This window comes from Diabrotica virgifera, chromosome 4, assembly GCF_917563875.1.
Source record: "Diabrotica virgifera virgifera chromosome 4, PGI_DIABVI_V3a".
In the NCBI taxonomy this organism is placed as follows: domain Eukaryota; kingdom Metazoa; phylum Arthropoda; class Insecta; order Coleoptera; family Chrysomelidae; genus Diabrotica; species Diabrotica virgifera.
The window spans coordinates 66,585,038-66,607,848 of record NC_065446.1 but is presented as its reverse complement, the minus strand read 5'-3'; the positions used below and the strand labels follow the sequence as shown (position 1 = coordinate 66,607,848).

General features: G+C 32.1%; 1 protein-coding gene across 17 annotated transcripts in view; it reads left to right on the top strand.

Moving 5' to 3' along the window:
* Positions 1-22,811, top strand: part of LOC114324805 (piezo-type mechanosensitive ion channel component) — a 369,243-nt gene that overhangs the window by 292,578 nt on the left and 53,854 nt on the right. For all 17 annotated transcript variants that reach the window (XM_028272670.2, XM_028272668.2, XM_028272666.2 and 14 more), the window contains 6 exons: positions 3,529-3,999; positions 4,147-4,284; positions 7,042-7,182; positions 12,203-12,350; positions 13,563-13,774; positions 19,197-19,482. In XM_028272670.2, coding sequence (XP_028128471.1) covers positions 3,529-3,999; positions 4,147-4,284; positions 7,042-7,182; positions 12,203-12,350; positions 13,563-13,774; positions 19,197-19,482 — 1,396 coding nt within the window. The remainder of the gene's footprint in view (positions 1-3,528; positions 4,000-4,146; positions 4,285-7,041; positions 7,183-12,202; positions 12,351-13,562; positions 13,775-19,196; positions 19,483-22,811) is intronic.

The following is a 22,811-nucleotide window of genomic DNA, read 5'->3' as shown; positions in this document are numbered from 1 at the left end:
AAATCACCAGGAGGGAGGTACAAGAACCAAATCGACTACATAATAATTAAATATAAATGGAGAAGCTGGTTGTAAGATGCCAAGAGCTTAAGAGGTGCTGATGTGGAATCAGACCACATACTCACACAGAACATGCATGTCAGAGCGAAACTAAGAAGGAAATTAGCCAGAGGTAGAAACCAAAATACCAACAGGAGGAACAATTATAGTGTCGATGCCCTAAAATAAGAAAGTATAAGAAATAAATTCACTGAGAATCTGGTTATAACCCGAACTGTATCACAACAAACTGGAGAGTCATTTGAAGAAACATGGAAGCACTTTAAAAAAGTATTGATAAATACAGTAAAAGAAACAATCGGATTGAAAAGAAGAGAACATAAAAAGCCGATGACTAGATACTATACAATCGATAGAAGAAAGAAGGAAAATCAAGGAAGAAATCTTACAAAAGGAATCACATGCAAACAGAATAACTAATACAAAACTATGGGAAAGAACAAAACAACAAACTGTGTTCTGCTTCATATAACGATTTCCGCAGTAGAACTCGAAACGTCAAATAACAAATAACGATAAATAAGCTTTAAGTAAAATTATTATTGTCATCTACTGTGTAGACATATTTATTTTTCGTTTCAGTTAGTTTGTACATATCTTCAGTATCTATGTGCGCTATATTTTTCAATGTATATATATATGAATAAATTATCTTTTATTGTTTAGTTTTCTTTTATTATTGTAACATTTATTATTATTTTTTAAAAGGTTAAAGTTTACTTCGGTGTCACATTTTATATGTTCATAGTTTAAAGATGGTTCACATATTGTATGTTATTAAGTTTTGTGTATACTGAAGCTCAGATAGCTTGGTTACCGCCAAGGTAATTTGCAACGTTAATCCTGGAGGTGGGACTCAGTCCGATGCTGTTATTGACATCGTTATCATTCGTTAAAAAAGTACTGGATACGATATCGACGTTTTGCTATAGTGCTAAAAGTGCTAGTTTTAGCGCGAGAAGTCCTCGTACTTCAGTTGCTAGTAAAGTACAAAGTTGCTGACTGGAAGGAGTAAAATAAAACGTGACGTAGCCACAAGGTAGGAAAAAAGATTCTTCCAGGGCTGCACATGAGTTAGCAAAATAAAAAATTGATTATGCTTATTTATCTATATTTTTTTATTATATCGCTCAAAACATCAGGAATATTAAATGTAAAAATGAACAGCCACTATGTTCCAGTAGCTAAACATATCACTAACTTTGTGGACCATCTTTAAGTTGTAAATTTTAAATATAAACCTAAACAATATCAAAAGCATCTTAAAAACATTTTTTTCTATATATTTACTATTCTTACCACAATGTTTTAGAGTTTTCAGGGTTAATACAGCTTAACCGTGAAGATCTATTGATATTTTTACATTAATTTTTTTTGAAGTGTTGTTCACAGTGAAGAACTTGTTTGAAAAAGAGCAGTGTCAAAATGGTAGTTTTTTTATGTACATATTTGAAACACTTTTCAAGAATTTTCTTTAAAAATTTAAAGATAAAACGTGTCTCAGCTCTTCTTCTCTATTTTCAACTAAAACTTTTCGTTTATAAATTCGCAAAGTCTGTGTGTTATTGCGTCGCCACTCCTGTAATACCTAGAGCCGATTTACCGATGGACTTTTTGTCTTCTGAATTCAAATCTGAAAACGGCATTTCGATATCTCTAACCAGCTTCGAGATAACCGACCTCAAAATCTAAAATGTGACGCCACAATCCTTTTATTTTCTTCCGACACACTAAACGTCATCTGAAATCGTTGCTATTAGTAAGTAGGCTAGTTTTAATCTGAATTTGTTAAGCAAATCATAGGATATTTGGTATTTACATTTAAGTTTGACACTTCGTGAATGTCAAACTAAATTTTAAATTAGCTCCTAATAAAATATAAATAACATTTTATAGTGAATTTAATTATTATATAAAATAAATAAGATGTTTAAAACTACAATTTGAGTATATTTTGAAAGCAATAATGTATTAACAACAAAGGTTTGTACGAGTATACGGCCTCCCCTTTCATGATAAATATACTGTTCCATTTTTAGGCGAGCGGTAGCAACTCCTAAATTACGTTATACCAAATACTATTGACTGTAATACATACAACTCTTGACATTTCCCATTACATTTGAGGAAGCAACAAAATAGCGCCATCTAGTGGTCCGCGATGATAACCAGAGCAATCTAACCTTACATTTATAAAATTGCTTTATTATTGTTTTTGTATAAGTGTTTGAACTATTTTTATTTTAATTTAATTTTGCAAAATTAGCTCGTTATTCAAAAATTTATAAAATTAAATTTGAATGATTACGTCAAATTTTACGTTGTCACAACGTAGTTTCACCGCAAGCCGACAGTGGCGCTAGTGGCAACGTGCTTCCAGATTTCTGTGGGAGTTGGATGTATTACAGTCAATAGTATTTGGTTATACCGACCACGAAAATTAACTTTAAGATGAATGACCAATTTTGGTGATTCTTTATATTTTCGATACCGCTGAATCTGAATATGAAGTTTATTTTTATCTAGACTTGATATTTAATGATTTTTCGACTTTACCTCGCTGTATCTTTGGTCGCTGTAAATATTTCCTTTTGAAAATTTTACTGTGTCATCTTTGAAGTATTTAAATAACAATGTGCTTTATTCAAACTGTTTAAACAAATTAAAAGAGGAGTTGTTAATTTTTAAACATTTTGTCGTCAGATTTCGTTAGTTTCTTGTTTACTTAAAAAAGTTGAGTGACAAACTTTTTAGTTTATAATTTTCACTAACACAGGAATAACATATAATTCATGATTGCAAATATTATGAGTATGCAATAAGAAAAAAGTTATGTGTCTTTATAGACGAGTGTCACTCTTAAAATAACGATTATTTCTCAAGATACTGACCACGGTGTGGTGAATAGCTAATTTTCGTCTAACCTAAGGTTTTGATGGTGCTGAAAACGAAAATAAGGTTTATTTTAAATCATCATTTGCATTTATAACTCTTGCATTTTTAATTTGACGAAGAAAAGTTATTCTTCATAAAAAGCTCTTCATGGTCTAAGATTTATGATGCAACCATCACATATAAAATTTTATTAATTTTATACGAGGTATATAAAAAATATGAATTTTGAGTAAAGTATCTTTATAGTTCACAACATTTAAATTAGAATGATATAATTGCAAATTGAAACATAATTTTTAATTCTAAACAACTTTTCTTACTAGTAATTTTCCATATTATGAATTTAAATACGTAAATAAACAAAGTTTTCGTTATGATAATGCTCGCATTTTCAGCTTGTTTAGTTATGTCTTTCGAATGTGTATCAAATGAAAAATTAAAGAAAAAATTGTTGAAGTAAAAAGACTATAAAAGGTTATAAATACATTTTTAATTGTGCCAACTTTTGATATTGTAGAGTGTTTTGTATTAAACACTGTAAAAATTAAACATCTAATATATAATTTCTTTTAGAAAATCTGATCAAGCTGCCCAATTAAGTCCATATATAGATCCTGGTGACGAAATGTCGTCCGTAGATCAACCGACCATATTCAGATTCCTTTTAGCCTGCTGGTACCTCATAATGAGTAGATCAGAAATTGTTTGCTACTTTGTAATCTTCTTCAACCAACTTCGGAACTCGAATTTGATATCTCTGCCGTTACCTCTCATGGTATTCTTTTGGGGATCTTTAACCATACCAAGACCATCGAAGACCTTCTGGGTTACGATAATAGCTTACACTGAAGTCGTCGTACTATTAAAATTGGTCTTCCAATTTGATATCATGCCTGGAAATAGAATGAGGGAGCATACAGAATTCTTAACGTCAGTTAGTGAAAGCAATCCCTTTTATCCGCCAGTGTTAATTGGTTTACACAAAACTAAAGATATGCAGGCAGTATGGGATCTGTTGTTGCTGCTAGTAGTATTTTTCCACAGGTCAGTGAATAATTTATGTATACTATCTTTAATGCTACTGTTTAAACGTTACTCTATACAGATTCAAATTAATATGACTATAATTTACAACGTAGAGGAAAATACAAACTTTTTTATACTAATTATATCATACGGTATATTTTTTAGAGTTCTTTTGAAGTCTATGGGCATATGGAGTTCAACGGCACCGGTAACAGCAGCCCTTATACCCGATGGCGATTATAAAGTTGATGACGAACAGTTAATACCTTTAGATGATAATATGGAAGAAGACGATGAAATAAAGTAAGTGAACAATACAATCATGATAATAGTAATTATGAGTTGACTGTGAACATTTTTTGGAATGGTTAATTTCGATGGAGGTAATTTATCTCCAGTTTTGTCTTGATTACCAATTTAGCAGAATAGATTACCGATACACAGAATTAATAGACAACATCTATAGAAATGCTACAACCAGAATAAAACTGCACGAATATACAAACCCTATAGCGATAGAAAGAAGAATAAGACAGAATGACACCATATCCCCAAATCAGATATTAGAAGACGTATGGAAGAAAATTACAACGGGAAAATAAAGGAATTAAAATAAATGGGTAATACATGAGTCACCTGTCACCTTAGATACGCCGATGATGTCTTCGTGATAGCCAACAGTAAAGAACTGAAAGATATGCTCGAAGCATTAGAACACCAGGCAAAAACAGTAGGTTTAAGGTACTAGTACACTTTAGAAGACAAAAAATAAGCATTTTTTTCAAGATTTTTTTTCTCAGAACCTTTATCAAAAATGAACATTAAACTTTTTACATATTAATATCTAACTCTTAGAGAATACAAAACATATATCTTTTTTCAATAATGCACGTACACTAATATTGTACAGGGCACCAAAGTGGAGGCCTCGAAAAAAAGTGGTTCCGATGGCGGACAGCTAATCTCAGGATTGGGATCTTGAAACAAAAGAATCGTACGGCACTTAAAAAGGAAGGTTTCTTACAAGAAAAATTCCGAAAAAAAAAAGATTATACTGAAATTTGAAAAAAATTTGTGAAAAAATCGCCCGGCTTTCTTCAGTTTTTCATGGTTAAAAAATATTTATTTTTTATGTTTTGGTCAAATTGTGGTAAATTGTCACGTAAGAAACCTTCCTTTTTCAAATGCAGTACGATTTTTTTGTTTCAGATATCCCAATCCTGAGATTAACTGTCCGCCATCATTTTTCGAGGCCTCGACTTTTGCGCCCTTGTAATATTAGTGTACGTGCATAAATGAAAATAGATATATTTTTTGTACTCTCTAAGAGTTAGATATTAATATGTAAAAATTTTTATGTTCATTTTTGATAAAGGTTCAGAGAAAAAATTCTTGAAAAAAATGAATATTTTTGGTTTTCTAAAGTGTACTAGTACCTTAAGAATGAATCTAGGCAAAACAAAGACGATGACAAACACAGAACAAGATACTACTGTCACAATGCGGAGGAAGTGAAATAGAGCAGGTACGAGAATATATGTATTTGGCGCAAGTAATAAAAGCGAGCAGAGAAAATCAAACAGAAGAAATTAAAAGTCGTAAGATTCGCATGGGCGGCATTTGGCAAATTAAATCCGGAAGAATAAAAAATTTGCGCAACATCTTGAGTCTAAAGTCTTCAACCAGTGTGTATTACCAGTAATCAAGTATGGAGCGCAAACTTGGACACTAACCAAAAATAATACGGATATAGTTATTTTCCTAACTAGTGTGGAAAGTCATACTTTTCCGCACGTGATTGCAGTTTACCGAACGACGCGAAGCGGAGTTCCTCAAGCAGTCGAGTGCGGAAAAGAGACTTTCCGCAAGAGTTAGGAACAATATTTTTTCTACGAGCGTTTAAATAAAAATGACCAAATCTTAATCAATTAATTGAATTAAAAAATAACGCTAATAAGGTATAATAATCCCGAATTAAAGTCAATGCGGTGCCTAAATACCTGTTATGCAGTAATGAATGGTGTATATCAATACAGGTTTTAATATTTTAAAGTCATAGCAACGATGTCAAACAAAGCAATTATTGTCAAAAAGCACGTCACACACTTTAAAATTTCCACGCATCTTTACTTACGAATTTTAAAACAATTCAGTGACGAAGAACTACCCCCATCTATTCTCGACGTTGTCAATAATCTTGATCTGTTACCGGAAAAATCAGCAAACAGGTACTTAAAATATAACATAATAAAATATAAAATACAATAGGTTATATTAAAAGCACAATATGTATGTAAATTCAGTGCGGAAAAGTAAAGCTTTCCAACCTAAAACGCGTGCGGAAAAGTAGACTTTTTTGCACGCTCGTAGAAAAACTTATAAAAACACAGGAGAACAATGGAAATACATATGTTGCAAATTTGCTTGAAGGACAAAAACGAAACGAGTGGATTTGCAATATTACAAGTTATAAACCCAAATAAACAACAACAAAGTTGAAGGATATAAGAGAAAAGGTAGCCGAATCTAAATGGAAATTTATGGAGAACAACACAGAGACGATAGGTGGAACAATGAAATACTACACTGGAGACCAAATGAATACAAAAGAAGTAGAGGAAGACCACAGATGAGATGGGTTCATGACTTAAAGCCGGTCGTATATGGATGGCAAGCCGGTCGCATATGGATGAACTTAGCTCAGGACAAACACAAATGGATACATGAAGCGAAGGCTTACGTCCTTAAATGGATAACATGGGCTACATAGATAGATTGATAAATTTTTCTTGATTACGAAAATTAAAAGGGATATACACTATTCAAGTAAGTTTCTCAACTACAGTTATCTTGTCCTTTAGGTACTTTTTCTACTTAATATGTTATTTCGAGTAATTCTTGCTAACACTCCCCTTACTAGGATTGTTTTTTCGGTCATTTCAAACTTTTTTATGTTCATATTGGTCATTTTATTCATTCACGATATCCTTTAAGAAATTGATAATAATTAGTCTTTATAACTGGTAGATTATATAAGTTTTTATCAAAAATTGTTTTTAGATCCGATGAAAGTCAACCATCCACTTCTACACCAAAGTCCAAGTCTGTCACAAGACGTTCAGCGGAACAAGAAGATGTTGTAGTTATAAAAAGTGAGAGATTAAGAAAAATACATAATGCCGTCATGGCAATTCGTATGGGGTAAGTTTTTAATACATCATGATGAAAACTTAACTTAATATCACCACCTAACATCAACAAGTTTTATACCATAAAATAATCTTAAGAGACTACATCAGCGCCTCATCAATATTATTTCGTGAGATAGTAGCGCACCGTTTTTAGAAAGTTCTGCGAACCTTTGGCAACAGTGCGTCGGCAGTACGTGTCACCATCAAAGACATGGCGCAATATTGTCATAATAATATCGATACATCAGTATCAGACTGCACCAACTCAAAATTTTTCAATATTGAGATAAGTATTAGGAAATGGTTAAAATATGTTTATTTATCAGTTTCAAATTACACCATCTCAAAATTCCAACCCCATTGCAAAAAATTTGACTTGTCTACATGCAGAATCGAATATTTTTTTACAATGTCGTAGTTTCATACCGCATCACGTTGAGTTATGAGCATAATGAAACTTGATCGGTAGAACTGTTGTCAGCTACTAACTCAAAATGGTCTGTGAAAGCTGCTTGCACTGACCGTTGCTAAATTAAATGTTTGATTGAAATGGAACATTTAGTGATACAGAAAGAGAAGAACTGTTAAATACCTACTGGGGTCTTGGTGATTTGAATAGGCAGCGAGATTTTATAGTTAACAATGTAATGCCTGTTAAGCCAAAATATCAATATAAGAAAGAAGGGAGTCATAGAAGCGAAAAAAATTAGAGTATGTAAAGTTTTCTTTATGAACACTTTAAACATTTCGAATAGGATAATAATGAAAAAGCATGCACATCAATTTAAAAAAACAGAGCTAGGGTTTGCACAGAATGAAAAAGAATTCGTGAGGTCCCACATCAAATCTTTTCCAGTAATTGACTCTCATTATTACGTAGCAAGGAAAAACAAATCTCTAAATTTAGCCACCATGTACAGACTGTACCAAGAAAATGTAAAGGAGAACTGAAAATTCCCGTAAAACTCCATTATTATACCAAGATTTTCAACAGGGAATTTAATATTGCGTTTTTTCAGCCAAAAAAGACCAATGTTGTAAAAAGTATTACAAAAAACTTAAGTATAATGCACATATCAGAGAAAAAATCAGATTCGGTTAGAGAAGGAGTTGGATATCAACGATTCAAAGGAAGATGACAGTAACAGTTTGTTGCTTTCACCTCCAAGTTGTATTATCACTACCAAATGGAGATCGAGGTGATTTTCTTTTTACATGATACGCCTATCATGTTACAACTTCACTATATTTGATATTTCTCACAAACATTGCTGTAGTTTTTTGTGGCACGAACGTATCGCAAGCGTTAATGAAATAAGTACGTGTCTTTGACAGTATCTAAAGAACCATGGGACTTCAATATAAGCACATATTTTACTCCGATAATTGCCTGGGCCAAAACAAAAACAAGTTCATTGCTTGCTTGTTTTTATATTGCTGTCAAAACTTAGCAATAAAAAGCATAACCCACAAATTCTTAGTAGTTGGACATACTCAAAATGTGGGTGATGCGATGCATGCCCTCGTAGAAAAAAAAAAGATACCTAAAAGGAAACCAGCTCTATATTTTATCGCAAATGGTACCGATAATTATTAGCCTGGTTAAGAAAACTTCCAATAAAAATATCGGAGAAGAAATGAAAGGCAGAATTTACAAAACAGTCATCAGAGCAATAATGACATACGCGGCAGAGACACGACCCGGCATAGAGAGGACAAAAGGATTGCTCGAAACAGCGGAGATGAAAACCCTTCGAAAAATCGATGGTAAGAATATAGGACAGAGCTAGAAGTACAGATATACGATGGAGATGGTAGGTGGATAACGTTAATAACTGGGTAGGAAACAGAAGAATAGAATGGAATGATCACATAAGCAGAATGATAACAAATATAGTAGTCAGGACAGCGAGAGACGGTTCCCCAATAGGAAGACGATCAGTGGGGAGACCACGAAAACGATGGAAAATGACAACTTACTAGAGGCACATTGAAAAAACAGACAGTCATGTCTATACAAAAAGAAGAAGAAAAATAGAAAAAGAAAACTGGACGGCCTGGTACGCTACAGAAGAAATTTCCGAAGTGTATGAAGTAAAAATTTACAAAAAATTGGGAAAATTTTTAATATAAATGAAGCCGGAGACAAAATAAAATGGAGCGAAATACAAATTCTAAGAGTTGAGAAAAACCAGCCACACAAAATAATGTAAAAGAAGTCTTATTTTGACGAAAATTATAATGTCATAAATATTCGATAAAACAAAATGAGCGTGGCTTATGAAGAACCATCTCTCATCCTCTCCAATAAACCTCCAGGTTTTCCAGAACTTACCAACTTCTGCCACAGCTGCCGCTGCTGAAGAAAGTGACAATTCAGAATTATTTTGATTTTATTATATTTTTTCATAACAAGGAAACCATAGTGATTTTATAAGAAAAAAAAATACTTAAATAATTTTATTTGATTTCCATACAAATACCCTATACAAAATGCACTAACTGTTAAAAAATCATGTGTCGACAGTTTCATTGTGCACCAACTCAAAAAAAAATCTGAATTCTTTTAAAAAAAAATTAATTAAAAGTTATCATCTAAAAGAACCATAAAATAAACATCTAATTCCAAAATTTTGTTCTATTTTAAAAACAAATGGACCATTTACAACAGATTAAAAATATTTGCTCCCAGAAAAAATAAGTTAAAGGTGATTTGTGAAGAACTATGTTTTTTGAGTTGGTGCCGCCTGATACTGATGTATCGATATACTCAAAGGCCGGCTAAACATTGCCAAATCAGTCAGTGTGCCAAATATCTCGACAAAATTTTTAAAATTAAAGCTGCCATCTTGGAACTTGTTTTCCGTGTTGATCAGGCGCTCATGTAGCCTCTTAATCAGTTACACATATCGTCGGTGATGTGACAATACTTCCTAGCTGCTTTTACATGATTTTTGTAAGGAGCGACGAAACCCCTTTTTTAGCGTCACCTCCGGTTTTTATATGATATTTTTGGACTTGTTTTGTAGTAAATTCATTATTAATATACTGTAAAACAAGTCAAAAAATATCATATGAAAACAAGAGGTGACCCTAAAAAAGGTTTTTCGTCGCTCCTACAAAACATCATGTAAAAGCAGATAGGATGCCATTTTGTAACGGGTAGCTCTTTCAAGACGACAGACTCAGTAAAACACAGGTTAAAAACAAAGTAAATACAGTGATGAGCGCACTAATAACCGGCAAAATAACGCAAAAGATGGAAAATATATTAAGTTGTGAGATAAAAGAAGATGAACCTAGTGCAGGTGTTAAATTTAGCGATAGTAACTTATAGATTGACATTAAATTGATTGTTTCCCACCTTTAGACGTATCGGACGAGTTTGAGAAATGCCACAGTGACAGTTTTAGTTGATCTACTCCTTTGATACGTGTACAGGTGGGAAGCAATCAATATAATGTCAACTTATATTTTACTATCGCTAAATTTAACAACTCTAGTAGTTTTATTTCATTTTATCTCACAATTTAATGTTTTCCATCTTTTGCAAAGGAAAAATAACATTATACTTATTACTGTCATCAAAACATAATAGTAATATTAAAACGATACAATACACAACAGAATATATATATAATAACAATCTCGCTACATGGAATCAACCTATCTACACATTCAGACCCGGAGAATAGCATTTCAATTCAATGCGATAACATTAAACAGCGACACACAGTCACTCGTCCATCTTTACTACCGCTCACTGTGGTAGCGGTTCCGGTAGAACGACACGTCAATACTGCGGCGCCTACCTAGGCAAAGTACCACCTCAAACCGGTGCATCCCTGCCATTGAGCTATTCTTAATTCAATACTTTAAGAATAACTGATCCTATGATTCTCCTCCTCGTCTTAAATACGCTCTCCGTGCCACTTCTCCTTCGGTTTCGTCTAGTGAGGCATGAAGAGGGGATGCGTCAACACGGATACTCCTACGGTCGACCGGCCGCTCGCCAGCTGTGGCATCATATCATTACAGTATTGTCACATCACCGACGATATATGAAATATGAAAACTGACCAAGATTATTTATGATAGGCGTCGGTTCATTTCAGTCCTCTCACAAAGTCTTATCTGATGAAACTTAGATGTTGAAACACTTGTAGGAAAAGGGTGAGAGACAAATTGAATCGAAACGCAATCAACTTCCAAATATGACTCGAAACATGTTGAAAAGAGAAGTTTAAAATTTGTTGGTTGGATAACGGGTAGACACAACACTCAGTAAAACATAAGTTTAATTTCAATAAAAATATACCTATTCGAAGTAAATAAATAACAAAATAAAATTAACTTCTATGTAATATGTAAAATAAAAATAAAATACCAATCCTGGTGAACGAATCGATTACGCTAAGATCCACTGTTGATACCTGCGAAAAATAAACACGGTTAATGCTAGAAAAATTCAAACAAAAGGACAATTTATTTGTCAGTACCCAAGGGTCAAGGAGAAAAAATAATCACTAATTATTCTGAGTTAGAGGTGGCCGAATTGATCACTACTCTACCCGAACGAGGAACGGAAAAGGGACTAATCAATACTTGGTCGCCGGAGGGACGGTTGGGTCTTTGGTCAATACCAAAGGGCCCGGTGAAGTTCTTGTCAGAACAGTACTCTGGTAGAACTCGATTCTCTGTCAATATCTACACTGTTTTATACATTTTCCGGTGTTTCATCTCCAGCGTGCATCGAGTGGTAGTGGTAGGTAACGGTGGGAGTACGTGCGTATAGAGCAGTGGTAAACCGGTGGCGAGAGCTGGCGATGCTGTCGTTACAAGGTGGAGAGTTGACATAGATTCTGATTCCAAGAAAATAATAACAATCGACGATATTTTCTCGAATTTTTAATTTCTGGTGCGTCACAATATATTTTGGTATTATTCAAACAAAAAAATAATCTATGAAGTTAGCGTTCTACGACAGGGTAAATGGTTTAACACATAAATATATTTCTTATTAATTTTAGGTTGGGTAAATACGCCGAGGAGTTAAAACTATTTATACAACAACTACTAGATCCTACTTCAAGAGTCACAGCTGATGTATACTCTTTCATGTTCCTGTGTGATTTTATAAACTTCTTTGTAATTTTATTTGGATTTAACGCATTTGGAGTAAGTATGACATTCTCCTAATATTTGTATTTTAATATATATTTATAGCAATAATAATATGTATGCATTTCCTCAACCTCTTGAAAACACTCTTTCCCTTTAGGCCACCATAATATGAAAATCTTAAAATTCAGGATGCTATTCCAAACAAAATTAAAAACAAATCAACAATAGAAAGTTTTCCTTTCATTCATCACCCAGCCTCAAAAGTCCACTGCTAGGCATGGTATCCATGCTTTATGGCATCTGTCACTTCTGTTCTTAATCCGTCTGATTTCCTTGTTCATAATCTGATCCCTACGAGAAATGCCTAACGTCGAGCGTTCCATGGCTCCTTGGGTAACACAAATTTTATTTCTTATTTTCTTGGTTACTGTTAGTTTTTGCACCATATGTAAGTACTGGCAACACGCAGTGACCAAAGACTTTTCTTTTGAGACACATAGGCAGTTCTGACTTAAGCTCAGCTTACCGAATGACACCCAAGTGAGTCCTAAGCGGAGGTTTAGTTCGCATGTTTGATTATCTCTTTCTCTGCGCATTTCATGTCCTACGTATTTTTAAGAGTTGGTTTCTTCAAAATGCATGCCAGTTACTGAAATCTTTTCGCTTAACACAATATTTGTCATGATTTGTGTTTTTGTGTGGTTGATTTTCAATCCAACTTATAGGGAAGCTAGGTAAAGTTTCTCCAGTTGCGATACTGCATCATCGATGCTGCCATCAAAAAGAAAAATATCGTCAGCGAACCTCAAATGACCAAGTATTTCTCCATTGACATTAATTCCTTTTTCACTCAGATTTGCGTTCTTGAATATATGCTCTAATATAAGTTGTAAACATTGTTGGCGAAATTGTGTCTTCCTGTACAAGTCTCCGTTTTATTTTAAATGCGTTGGTCTTTTTATCTGCCAGTTTCACGCTTGCTGTCGTATTTTGATAGATGTATTTGAGCATGTTTATATAGCGATGATCTATATGGCACTCTGTTAAGGCTTTTAACATTTTTTGATGACTTATTCTGTCGAAAGCTTTTTCATAGTCAACAAATATCAGGACTAATGGCTTAATGATAATGACATAACACTACAGAAATTAAAAACGACTATAGACGAAATTCTAGATTGTATTTTTAACTAAACATACAGGAAAAGGAAAATTTCGTATTTCATATTTTGTTTTTTAACTATTTAATTATGTTTATATTTACAGACGCAGCAAGATGGAAGTGTTTCTGACTATTTAAAAGACAACAAAGTTCCACCTCTATTTCTTTTTATGCTAATATTCCAGTTTATGTTGATAATCATAGACAGAGGAATATACCTAAGAAAAAATATTCTAGGAAAAATAATCTTCCAATTTCTGCAAATTATTATACTTCATGTATGGTTATTTATTTTGTTCCCAATTATAACAAAGAGGTGAGTACACCATATTATACTATTTATCTAAATAGTACTTTATCACATTTAAACACGTCTATAAGCTATAATTACCCCAGGGAAATAAGGCAAAATTATACCATATTCGGGACACTTGAGCAGCCAGGTTGCAAATGGGTTTCTTGGGTACTATATACACCTAATACATTATAAATATAAAAATGCCCGTCACAGTTCGGACGAGAATTTTAATTATTAACAAATAAGTGTCAAAATGGCAGTTTCTTCGTTTAAATCGCTACAAGTAAAAATAGGGTAACTAAATATCTTATTTATAGTATTTTTCGTTTAGTAGATGAGCCAAGGTTTAAAACAGCAGTTTCTGAATTTTGGTCTGATCATTTGTTGCTTCGGAAATTGCAAAATAAAACTAAAATTTCGAAAATAAAAAAATTGCTATAACTTTTCCGAAAGACTTTCATGTTCCATGAAAAGTTGAGTCAAACAGTCCTTATAATGTACAAAAAAATTTAAGACGATTTGTCAATTAGTTTAAATTTTATTCAATTTGTTTATCCCACAGAGCTTTTTTTTCGCAATGTTATTGTTCAGAAAATAATAACGATATATCAATTCTGTGAAAACCTCATGAAAGAAGAATAGTCAAATTTTCAAAGTATTTAAAAAAAATCATTAAAAAGTCATTTTTATCACTCCGAAAACATTTTCAAAAAGCAGAGTCATTTTTGGCTTATCAACAATTTGAATAACTTCGTTAATATTGAATGTAGGCTAAAACTACAATGTGATGTGGAAAGCTGGTATTTTTACACGAATTTTCAAAAAAAAACTTTTTGCCTAAGTTAATTATGGTCAAAGTTAGCCACCTTTTTTATTTAATTGACGGCAACTTTGTTTATAATAACTAAGCAACCTAACTAGCGCAATATTGAAGTTGAAGTTTTATAGTTTATGTGTAAAAGTTTGAGTAAACTTCGAACCTCAACAGAGTGGTTAATAAAGCTTTAAAAATGACGTCCTAATGAAATCGATTCGTGGTAGGAGGAGGGGAATTATTAAAATCCGTGGACTCAAAAAATGAAACTGATTCTTCAAACACATGCTGTGATTAATATCTCCAGAGCTTGTTGATGGATTTTGATCATAATTTTTTTAATTTGTATGTACTCATAGTCTTATAGAGTAAGTTATGTACACATATCCCCACCTAACATTACAAAATGTTAGGGGAAACCCCCCTTATGACTCAGGGATATGAAAATTAGATTACGACCGACTCTAAGACCTTCCGAATATACATATATAATTTCATAAAAATCGGTCAAGCGGTCTCGGAGGAGTATGGCAACTAACACTGTGACTCTGTGACAGGAGAATTTTATAGATGTAAGTATATAAATGGCTATTAACAAATAGGGGTTAGTGATGTATGTATTTTTTAATTCTACATCATATATAATTAGGGTAGACAATTTTGTCCGAAAAAATAAAAAAAATGTCAGGGGGGCAACCCCCTTAGAACTTTTGGGTATGAAAAATATATTATAACCTATTCTTAGTCTTATAGGATATACGTGTAAAATTTCATAAAAATCGGTCAAGCCGTTTCGGAGTTGTATGGTAACTAACACTGTTACAGGAGAATTTTATGTATATAGAAGTAACTGTGAATTAAATAATAAAAGGGGCTAACTTTGACCCTAAATAACCTAGGCAAATCTTTTTTTTGAAAATTTGTGTTGAAATGCCAGCTTTTGAAATTTCAAAGTTGATTTACTCTACAGTCAATATTAACAAAGCTATTCAAATTGTTTATAAACCAAAAATGACTCTTCTTTAGTAAAATGTTTTCGGAGTGATAAAAACGACTTTTAATGATTTTTTTCAACACTTTGAAACCATGACTATTCTTTTTTCATGTGGTTTCCACACAATTGCTATATCATTATTATTTTCTGAACAATAACATTGCCAAAAAAGCTCTTTGGGATAAACAAATTGAATAAAATTTAAACTAACTGACGAATCGTCCTAAAATTTTGTGCGCATTATATGGACTATTTTAGTCAACTTTTCATGCAATATGATAGCCTTAAGGTCATTTTCGCAAAAGTTATAGCAATTTTCTTATTTTCGAAATTTTAGTTTTATTTTGCAATTTCCGAAGCAACAAATGATCGGAACAAAATTCAAAAAGTGCCATTTTAAACCTTGGATCATCTACTAAAAGAAGAATATTGTAGATAAGATATTTGATTATTTTATTTTTACCTGTAGCGATTTAAACGAAAGAATTGCCATTTTTGACACTTATTTGTTAGTAACTAAATTTCTCGTCCGAATTGTGACGGGCATTTTTGTATTTATAATGTATTAGGTATATAGTACCCAACAAACCCATTTGCAACCTGGCTGCTCAAGAATTATTTTTAATTTGTATTAGGAAAACAACTTTTGGGCAATTTCTCGATTATTTACGCCGATGTCAATTTCTAATAAAAATGGAAGGGGTCTTTTTTAATAAAAAATTACTGCATCATAATCTTCTCTTTCTTTCTCCCCTTCCTTATATCCTTTCAGGTGTCGGATTTGGGTTTAGTTATGCTACATATTCACCCATATCTTCCATTATTTTCTGTCTTGTTCTATTGTTTTCATTTCCTCAAGCGTTTTCTGTTTAATCTTCCCCACATCATATATTTGATGTATCCATTTTTCCCCTTGGTCTACATGATTTCTTTTTTTCTAATATTTTTTGTTTCGCGAATTTTTCTCGTTAGTCTACTGTGTTTCATTCTTATCAGATGTCCGTACCAGTTTAATTGTATTTTTATTATTTTGTTCATTATTGCTTCCTGTTTGGTTATCCCTATCATTGTCTCATTTGTTATTCTATCCCATTTGGTCTTTCCAACTATAGCTCGTATATGTTTCATATCCATTGCGTTTATCCTACTATTATGCTTTTTCTGCAAAGTCCAATTTTCACTCGTTTATAATATCGTCGGTATTACAATCGTATTACTTATATATTTTTATTTTTGTTTCTTGGAACAATTATTTTTTTCTCAGAACTGGCGCTAGTGCGTAGTACAGTTTGTTCGATTTTTTGTTCTACTTGTTACCTCGAGGCCTATTTTTCCATCGTTGGTAATTATTATACTTTCAAAATAATCATATGCGGTAACTATTTTCAGTTGAGTATTTTTGAATTTTACATTTACATCATTTTCTTCCTTTTCGCCGATGACCATTATTTGGTCACGATTTGGTCACGATTTTGTTCACGGAATCTTCTATAATAAGGACTATGTCATCCGCATACAATAAGGCTTCTTTTTTGTACTGGCTGTAATCTTTGGGATTCTATTATTGTACTGTATCATAATTTAAACGCTTTTTTCAAAAATGTGTCAAAAATGATTTGTTGAATGATATTTTTTACGACAAATTTAAAATGTTTATATACTCTGGGCTAATTAGCAAAATTCATGGAAAAGTTATTTACCAGCAATTTTATTGCTGGAATCGAATTATAAGATCCTATATATTAATAATATAGGTATGCAAAGTCCGCAGATAGTGTGCTACTGTTTTTATAAACAAAATGGCGCCGACAAATCGTATTTTTTTCAATTATTGCTCTATAACTCCGAAGATTTTAACTTTACACAAAAAACACTCAAATAAAAATTCACCCCAATTTAATTCTACATAGAGGCATGTTTTTCCCGATTTGCTCCGACGAAAATTTTCTTCGGAAAATGTGGGTTTTCCCAGCAAAATCTCGAATTTTCAAATAATTTTTTTGGGCCAGTAATTATTTATTAATAATTATATAGCTTGGTGAAATAAAAGCTTTCTTGGTATAGATTATAAATTCAGAAGCCGGTGAAAATGAAACGAATATTTTAGCCACAATTCAACAAATTAACATTTCTCAGAAATTGTTTATTATATTCTAATTTTAAAAGTACTTAAAATGCGTATTTCATAGGTCTTGAAAATGAATGCTTTAAAAATAGTTATAAACAAATTAACGTTTCTCAGAAATTTTTTATTATATAATAATTTTAAAAAATAGCTAAAATGCGCATTTCAAATATCTTGAAAATGAATGCTTTAAACAAACAGCAAAGTAAACATACGATTACTACGGTGTTTATAATTTGTTTTAATTGTTTCAAATCTTAAAAGTGAGTCTATGGTACAATCTAATTACTCACAAAGAATGTCAAAAATTAGTGCAATGGTTATAGTTTAATCAAAGATTAAAAATACTTTTTTTTGTAATTTTTAGCGCAAAAGTAGGCCTGATACAGAGTCGGAGCTAAAATGTTCACTCGAAGCGACTGACACGCAGCATACATTATTTATTAAAAGTGTACTTCTCGCGGCCGCCGGTCGTTGCTCCGAGTGAAAATTTTAGCTACAGTACTGTATTATTCTACTTTCGCGCGTGTAAATTACAAAAAAATATATTTATAATCTTTAATTAAAATATAACCATTAAACTTATAATCGTTATTTTTTTGTAAATAATTAGCTTGTACTTTAAACTCACTTCTACGCTTTGAAAGAATTAAAAAAAATTATAAACACCGTAGTAATCGTATGTTTACTTTGCTGTTTCATAACTTTTTTGCAAATGGTTGGAAAAAAGTTTTAAAGCATTCATTTTCAAGATATTTGAAATGGGCATTTTAACTATTTTTTAAAATTATAATATAATAAAAACTTTCTGAGAAACGTTAATTTGTTTATAACTATTTTTTTAAACATTTAAAGATTAAGCAAAAAAATAAAAAATTTATATTTTGTCGACAAAATGTTAAATAGGCATCTGATCTTTATAAGATTTCAAAGTTTAATCAGTGTATCATAATTATTTTGGTTATTATTGCGACCATAAATTATTAATGAACAATTGAATTGTGGCTAAAATATTCGTTTAATTTTCACCAGCTTCTGGAACTATAATCTAAACCAAGAAGGCTTTTGAGTCACCAAATTATTTAATTATTGGTAGATAATTACTTATCTAAAACTTTATTTGAAAATTTAAGATTTTGTTGGGAAAACCCGCATTTTCCGAGGAAAATTTTCGTCGGGGCAGATCGGGAAAAACACGTCTCTATGCAGAATTTAATCACGGTGAATTTTTATTTGAGTGTTTTTGTTGTAAAGTTAATATCTTCGGAGTTATAGAGCAATAATTGAAAAAAACACGATTTTCGTGCGCCATTTTGTTTATAAAAAAAGTAGCACACTATCTGAGGACTTTGAATACCTATATTATTAATATATAGGATCTTATAATTCGATTCCAGCAATAAAATTGCTGGTAAATAACTTTTCCCAAAAATGGCCTATTCTTCGATAATCAGCCCAGACTAATATAATTTTAAAGAATTTTAGTAATTTTTTTATATATTTTTAGTGCTTGTAACACCCTATTACCTCCACAAATCTACTATATAGCCAAATGTAGCTACCTCTTACTATCAGCATACCAAATCAGATGTGGATATCCAACAAGAATCCTAGGAAATTTCCTATGCAAAGGATACGGTTATATAAATATGTTCCTATTCAAAGGTTTTATGTTAGTACCATTTTTGTTTGAATTAAGGACTTGCATGGATTGGATGTGGACAGAAACTTCCATGGCAATTTTCGATTGGATTAAATTGGAGGATATTTTCCAACATATATTTTTATTAAAAGTAAGTTTTAAAAATTTGTTACAAGAACATGTTTTAATAATTTCTCTTGTAGAATTGTTCTCTTGTTTAGCTGATTGTTCGAATATCAGATTCTTACTAATACTGTTCTCATTGTGCTATACCAGAACAACAAAATAAAAGTAAAAGTAGAAATATAACTAACTGATCCAATTGAAGCTGGAAATGGGATAAGACAGGATTCCCTGAGTCCTCTGTTGTTCAACTCGATGGAAAATAGGACAAAAACAACTTAAAATAATCTGCTATGCAGACGATACAATACTAATCTCTCAAAGTGAAAATGATTTACAACGTATGCTGCACCAATTTAATTTAACCGCCAGAAAATTTAACATGTTAATTTTCCCAAAAGAGACAAAATTCATGGCTATAACAGTAAATCTACTAAGATATAATTAGAGCTGGAGGGTCTGATAATAGAACAAGTGATGGAGTTTCTAACAACGAAATTCACCCTGTAGGAATAATGAAAAATAGAATTTGACAAGATGTTGATATGTCATATAAGGGGATGTAAACGTGTTACACAATTTGAAGAACATGTCCTCGGTTGCTCAGAATCGGAAGAGATATGGGATGTTTCTTAACAAGATGTTATTATTATTTCTTATTAGCATAGAAATAAAATAATTTGAAAAATCAAAATAAGAATATCAAATAAAAAGAAATAAAATATTGGGCGCCAGTGGTTACCTTATGGGAATGAAAAAATATAAAAATGTATAAAAACATTCTCAATTTCTTTGCAAAACGAAAATGTAGCAGCTGCATAATACTCTGGTTAAATCGGAGAGTGCAGGAAGAGTCTATACCGGTTTCGGAGATCTTTTTCCCCTCATCAGTAAACACATATCCTCTTCTCTCCGCTTTAACCCATTCGCTGCCGATAACGCGCCAGCGCGTGATGTGGTGACTTCAGTCAGGTGCCGTTCACGCGCCAGCGAGTGATACGGTTACGTCAGTTACTACCTTGCAGAGACAGCATGGCCATTGGCCAGTCATGCTAGCTCGGACGCGGTGCGGGCTCGGTGCGGATATACGTGCCGTTCAACAAAACGGCTCCTAGCCGAGTTCCATCCTCTTCGATCGGCAGCGAATGGGTTAACTATTTACCATAGCTTGGTCCTTCCCGAATTGCAAAGAAAGAAATGTCACGGATGAACCAGGGCCATCTACCGAAAAACAAACTAAGTTATCAGTCGAAGTAGCACAGAAAACGACAATAAATATCGTCTTTATACCACCAGATTGACAACAGGTGGAATACTTTTTTTTTTGGTTACACCTCCTGAGATTTTCAAAATTTATAAATCATACAGGGTGCCGAGGAAATTAAGATGAGAGAATTTTAAATAATTCACAACTCATCTACTCAGCGTGGTAAAGCTCCAACAAGAAAGATTCCTTAATACTCAAACAAAAGAGTAAATGAATTAAAAATGTATTCGCGGTGTGCAAGTACTTGGAGGCGATACGAGAAACGATCGTGCGAGAATAGCGGAGAAATATTGTAACTTTCTTAAATAATTCATTGTCAGTTGAAATTGTCAATTTGACGTATATTTCATATCTACTGTCAATGAAGAAGAAAATATATATATTGCTCCACAATATTGATATGATTTGCAATTATTATATAAAGGTAAATGTAATTAATTGTATTTTGCTTGCATTACTGCATTTTAAAACTAATTTTATTTACTACATACAATTGTTTATGTTTTAATAACATAACCTGAATCTTATTTTTTCTTCTTATTATTTTTTTGGACTCTGGCCTTGACAATTATCCAGCAACCAGGACCATATAATTAAATAAAATATAAGGTCAATATAAGGGCCAATATAATTAAAAGTGCGAATAAAAGTGCAGAGCGAAGAAACCAGGTGTCGCTTTTCCAAACTTGCACGGTCCCAATAAAAATTCTCAATTGCTGCTGTATTTTCGTTTTGCAAAGAAATTGAGAATGTTTATACATTTTTAATTCATTTACTCTTTTGTTTGAGTATTAAGGAATCTTTCTTGTTGGAGCTTTACCACGCTGAGTAGATGAGTTGTGAATTATTTAAAATTCTCTCATCTTAATTTCCTCGGCACCCTGTATGATTTATAAATTTTGAAAATCTCAGGAGGTGTAACCAAAGAAAGTATTCCACCCGTTGTCAATCTGGTGGTATGGGAACGATATTTATTGTCGTTTTCTGTGCTACTTCGATTGATAACTACTTAGTTTAAAAAAATATACTAAAATAGAAACATTAAAAGTAAAGATAGCTAAATCAACAATTGAACAAAAAACATAGTCAATATACAAAATACTTTTATATGAAAGCAAATATGGCGTGATTTACCTCATGTGTCTCTACTCAGCAAATTCTTTGTTGTTCTTACGAAACAAGAGAAAAGGAAAAAGACAATAATAAAATAATATTTTGCAATGAATCAAACATTTTTTATTGAAACAAAATGAAATTAAAAATAACTATGATCTCTTACGGATTTACAAAGAGAGATCATGTTTACCAAAGAGAAAATGAAAATTTTACATAAAAAAATAATACCTTGTACATCATAGTCCTTTCTGGTAGTTGGTTTTAAGTCCAAGGCACAGTTCACTTCACTAAATGTCACTTTACAAAGGAAATAGATACAGCTGGTTCCTAAAAAAACTGATACGACTCTTAGTAAGATTTGATCATTTTGAGCAGTGTATGATTGGTCTGACATTATATTATATTTATTATGACAGACAAATAATAAAATAAACAAACAGCCATTTTTTGAGGTTGAAGTTATCTGACAAATTTTAAGATTTGGCAGTGACAGTGACAGTATGTAAATAATAAGTATTTATCCTTCAAAATATAATAAATTAAATATAATTAAGCTCATATTCATTATATCACACCTCATCAGAAGCTTTTTACAAGAACATAGTCAGCGATTTTGATATGGTTTAGAGCCAGACTACATCAAGATCGCCTATAAATCGTGCTGGTAATTGCCTTGCAGCGAGACCAAAAACAAAAAGAAGAAGAAGAAAGTACACTGCTCAATTTTCTACAAAATACGCTTTAAGAGTCGTATCAGTTTTTTTTTGGAACCAGCTGTACATCAGGTTACTTCCATAGTTTATAGAAAAATTCAGCATTTAGGTATTTCTTAAAACAAATCGACACTACTCGAACAAAATATTTAAGAACTCATTAGTCCATTAGTATATTAAACGGGATAAAAAAGTATAAAAGCAACTCCATGCTGTAACTGCATTGTTAGAAACTGCTAACAAAAAAACTTTTAACTCCTG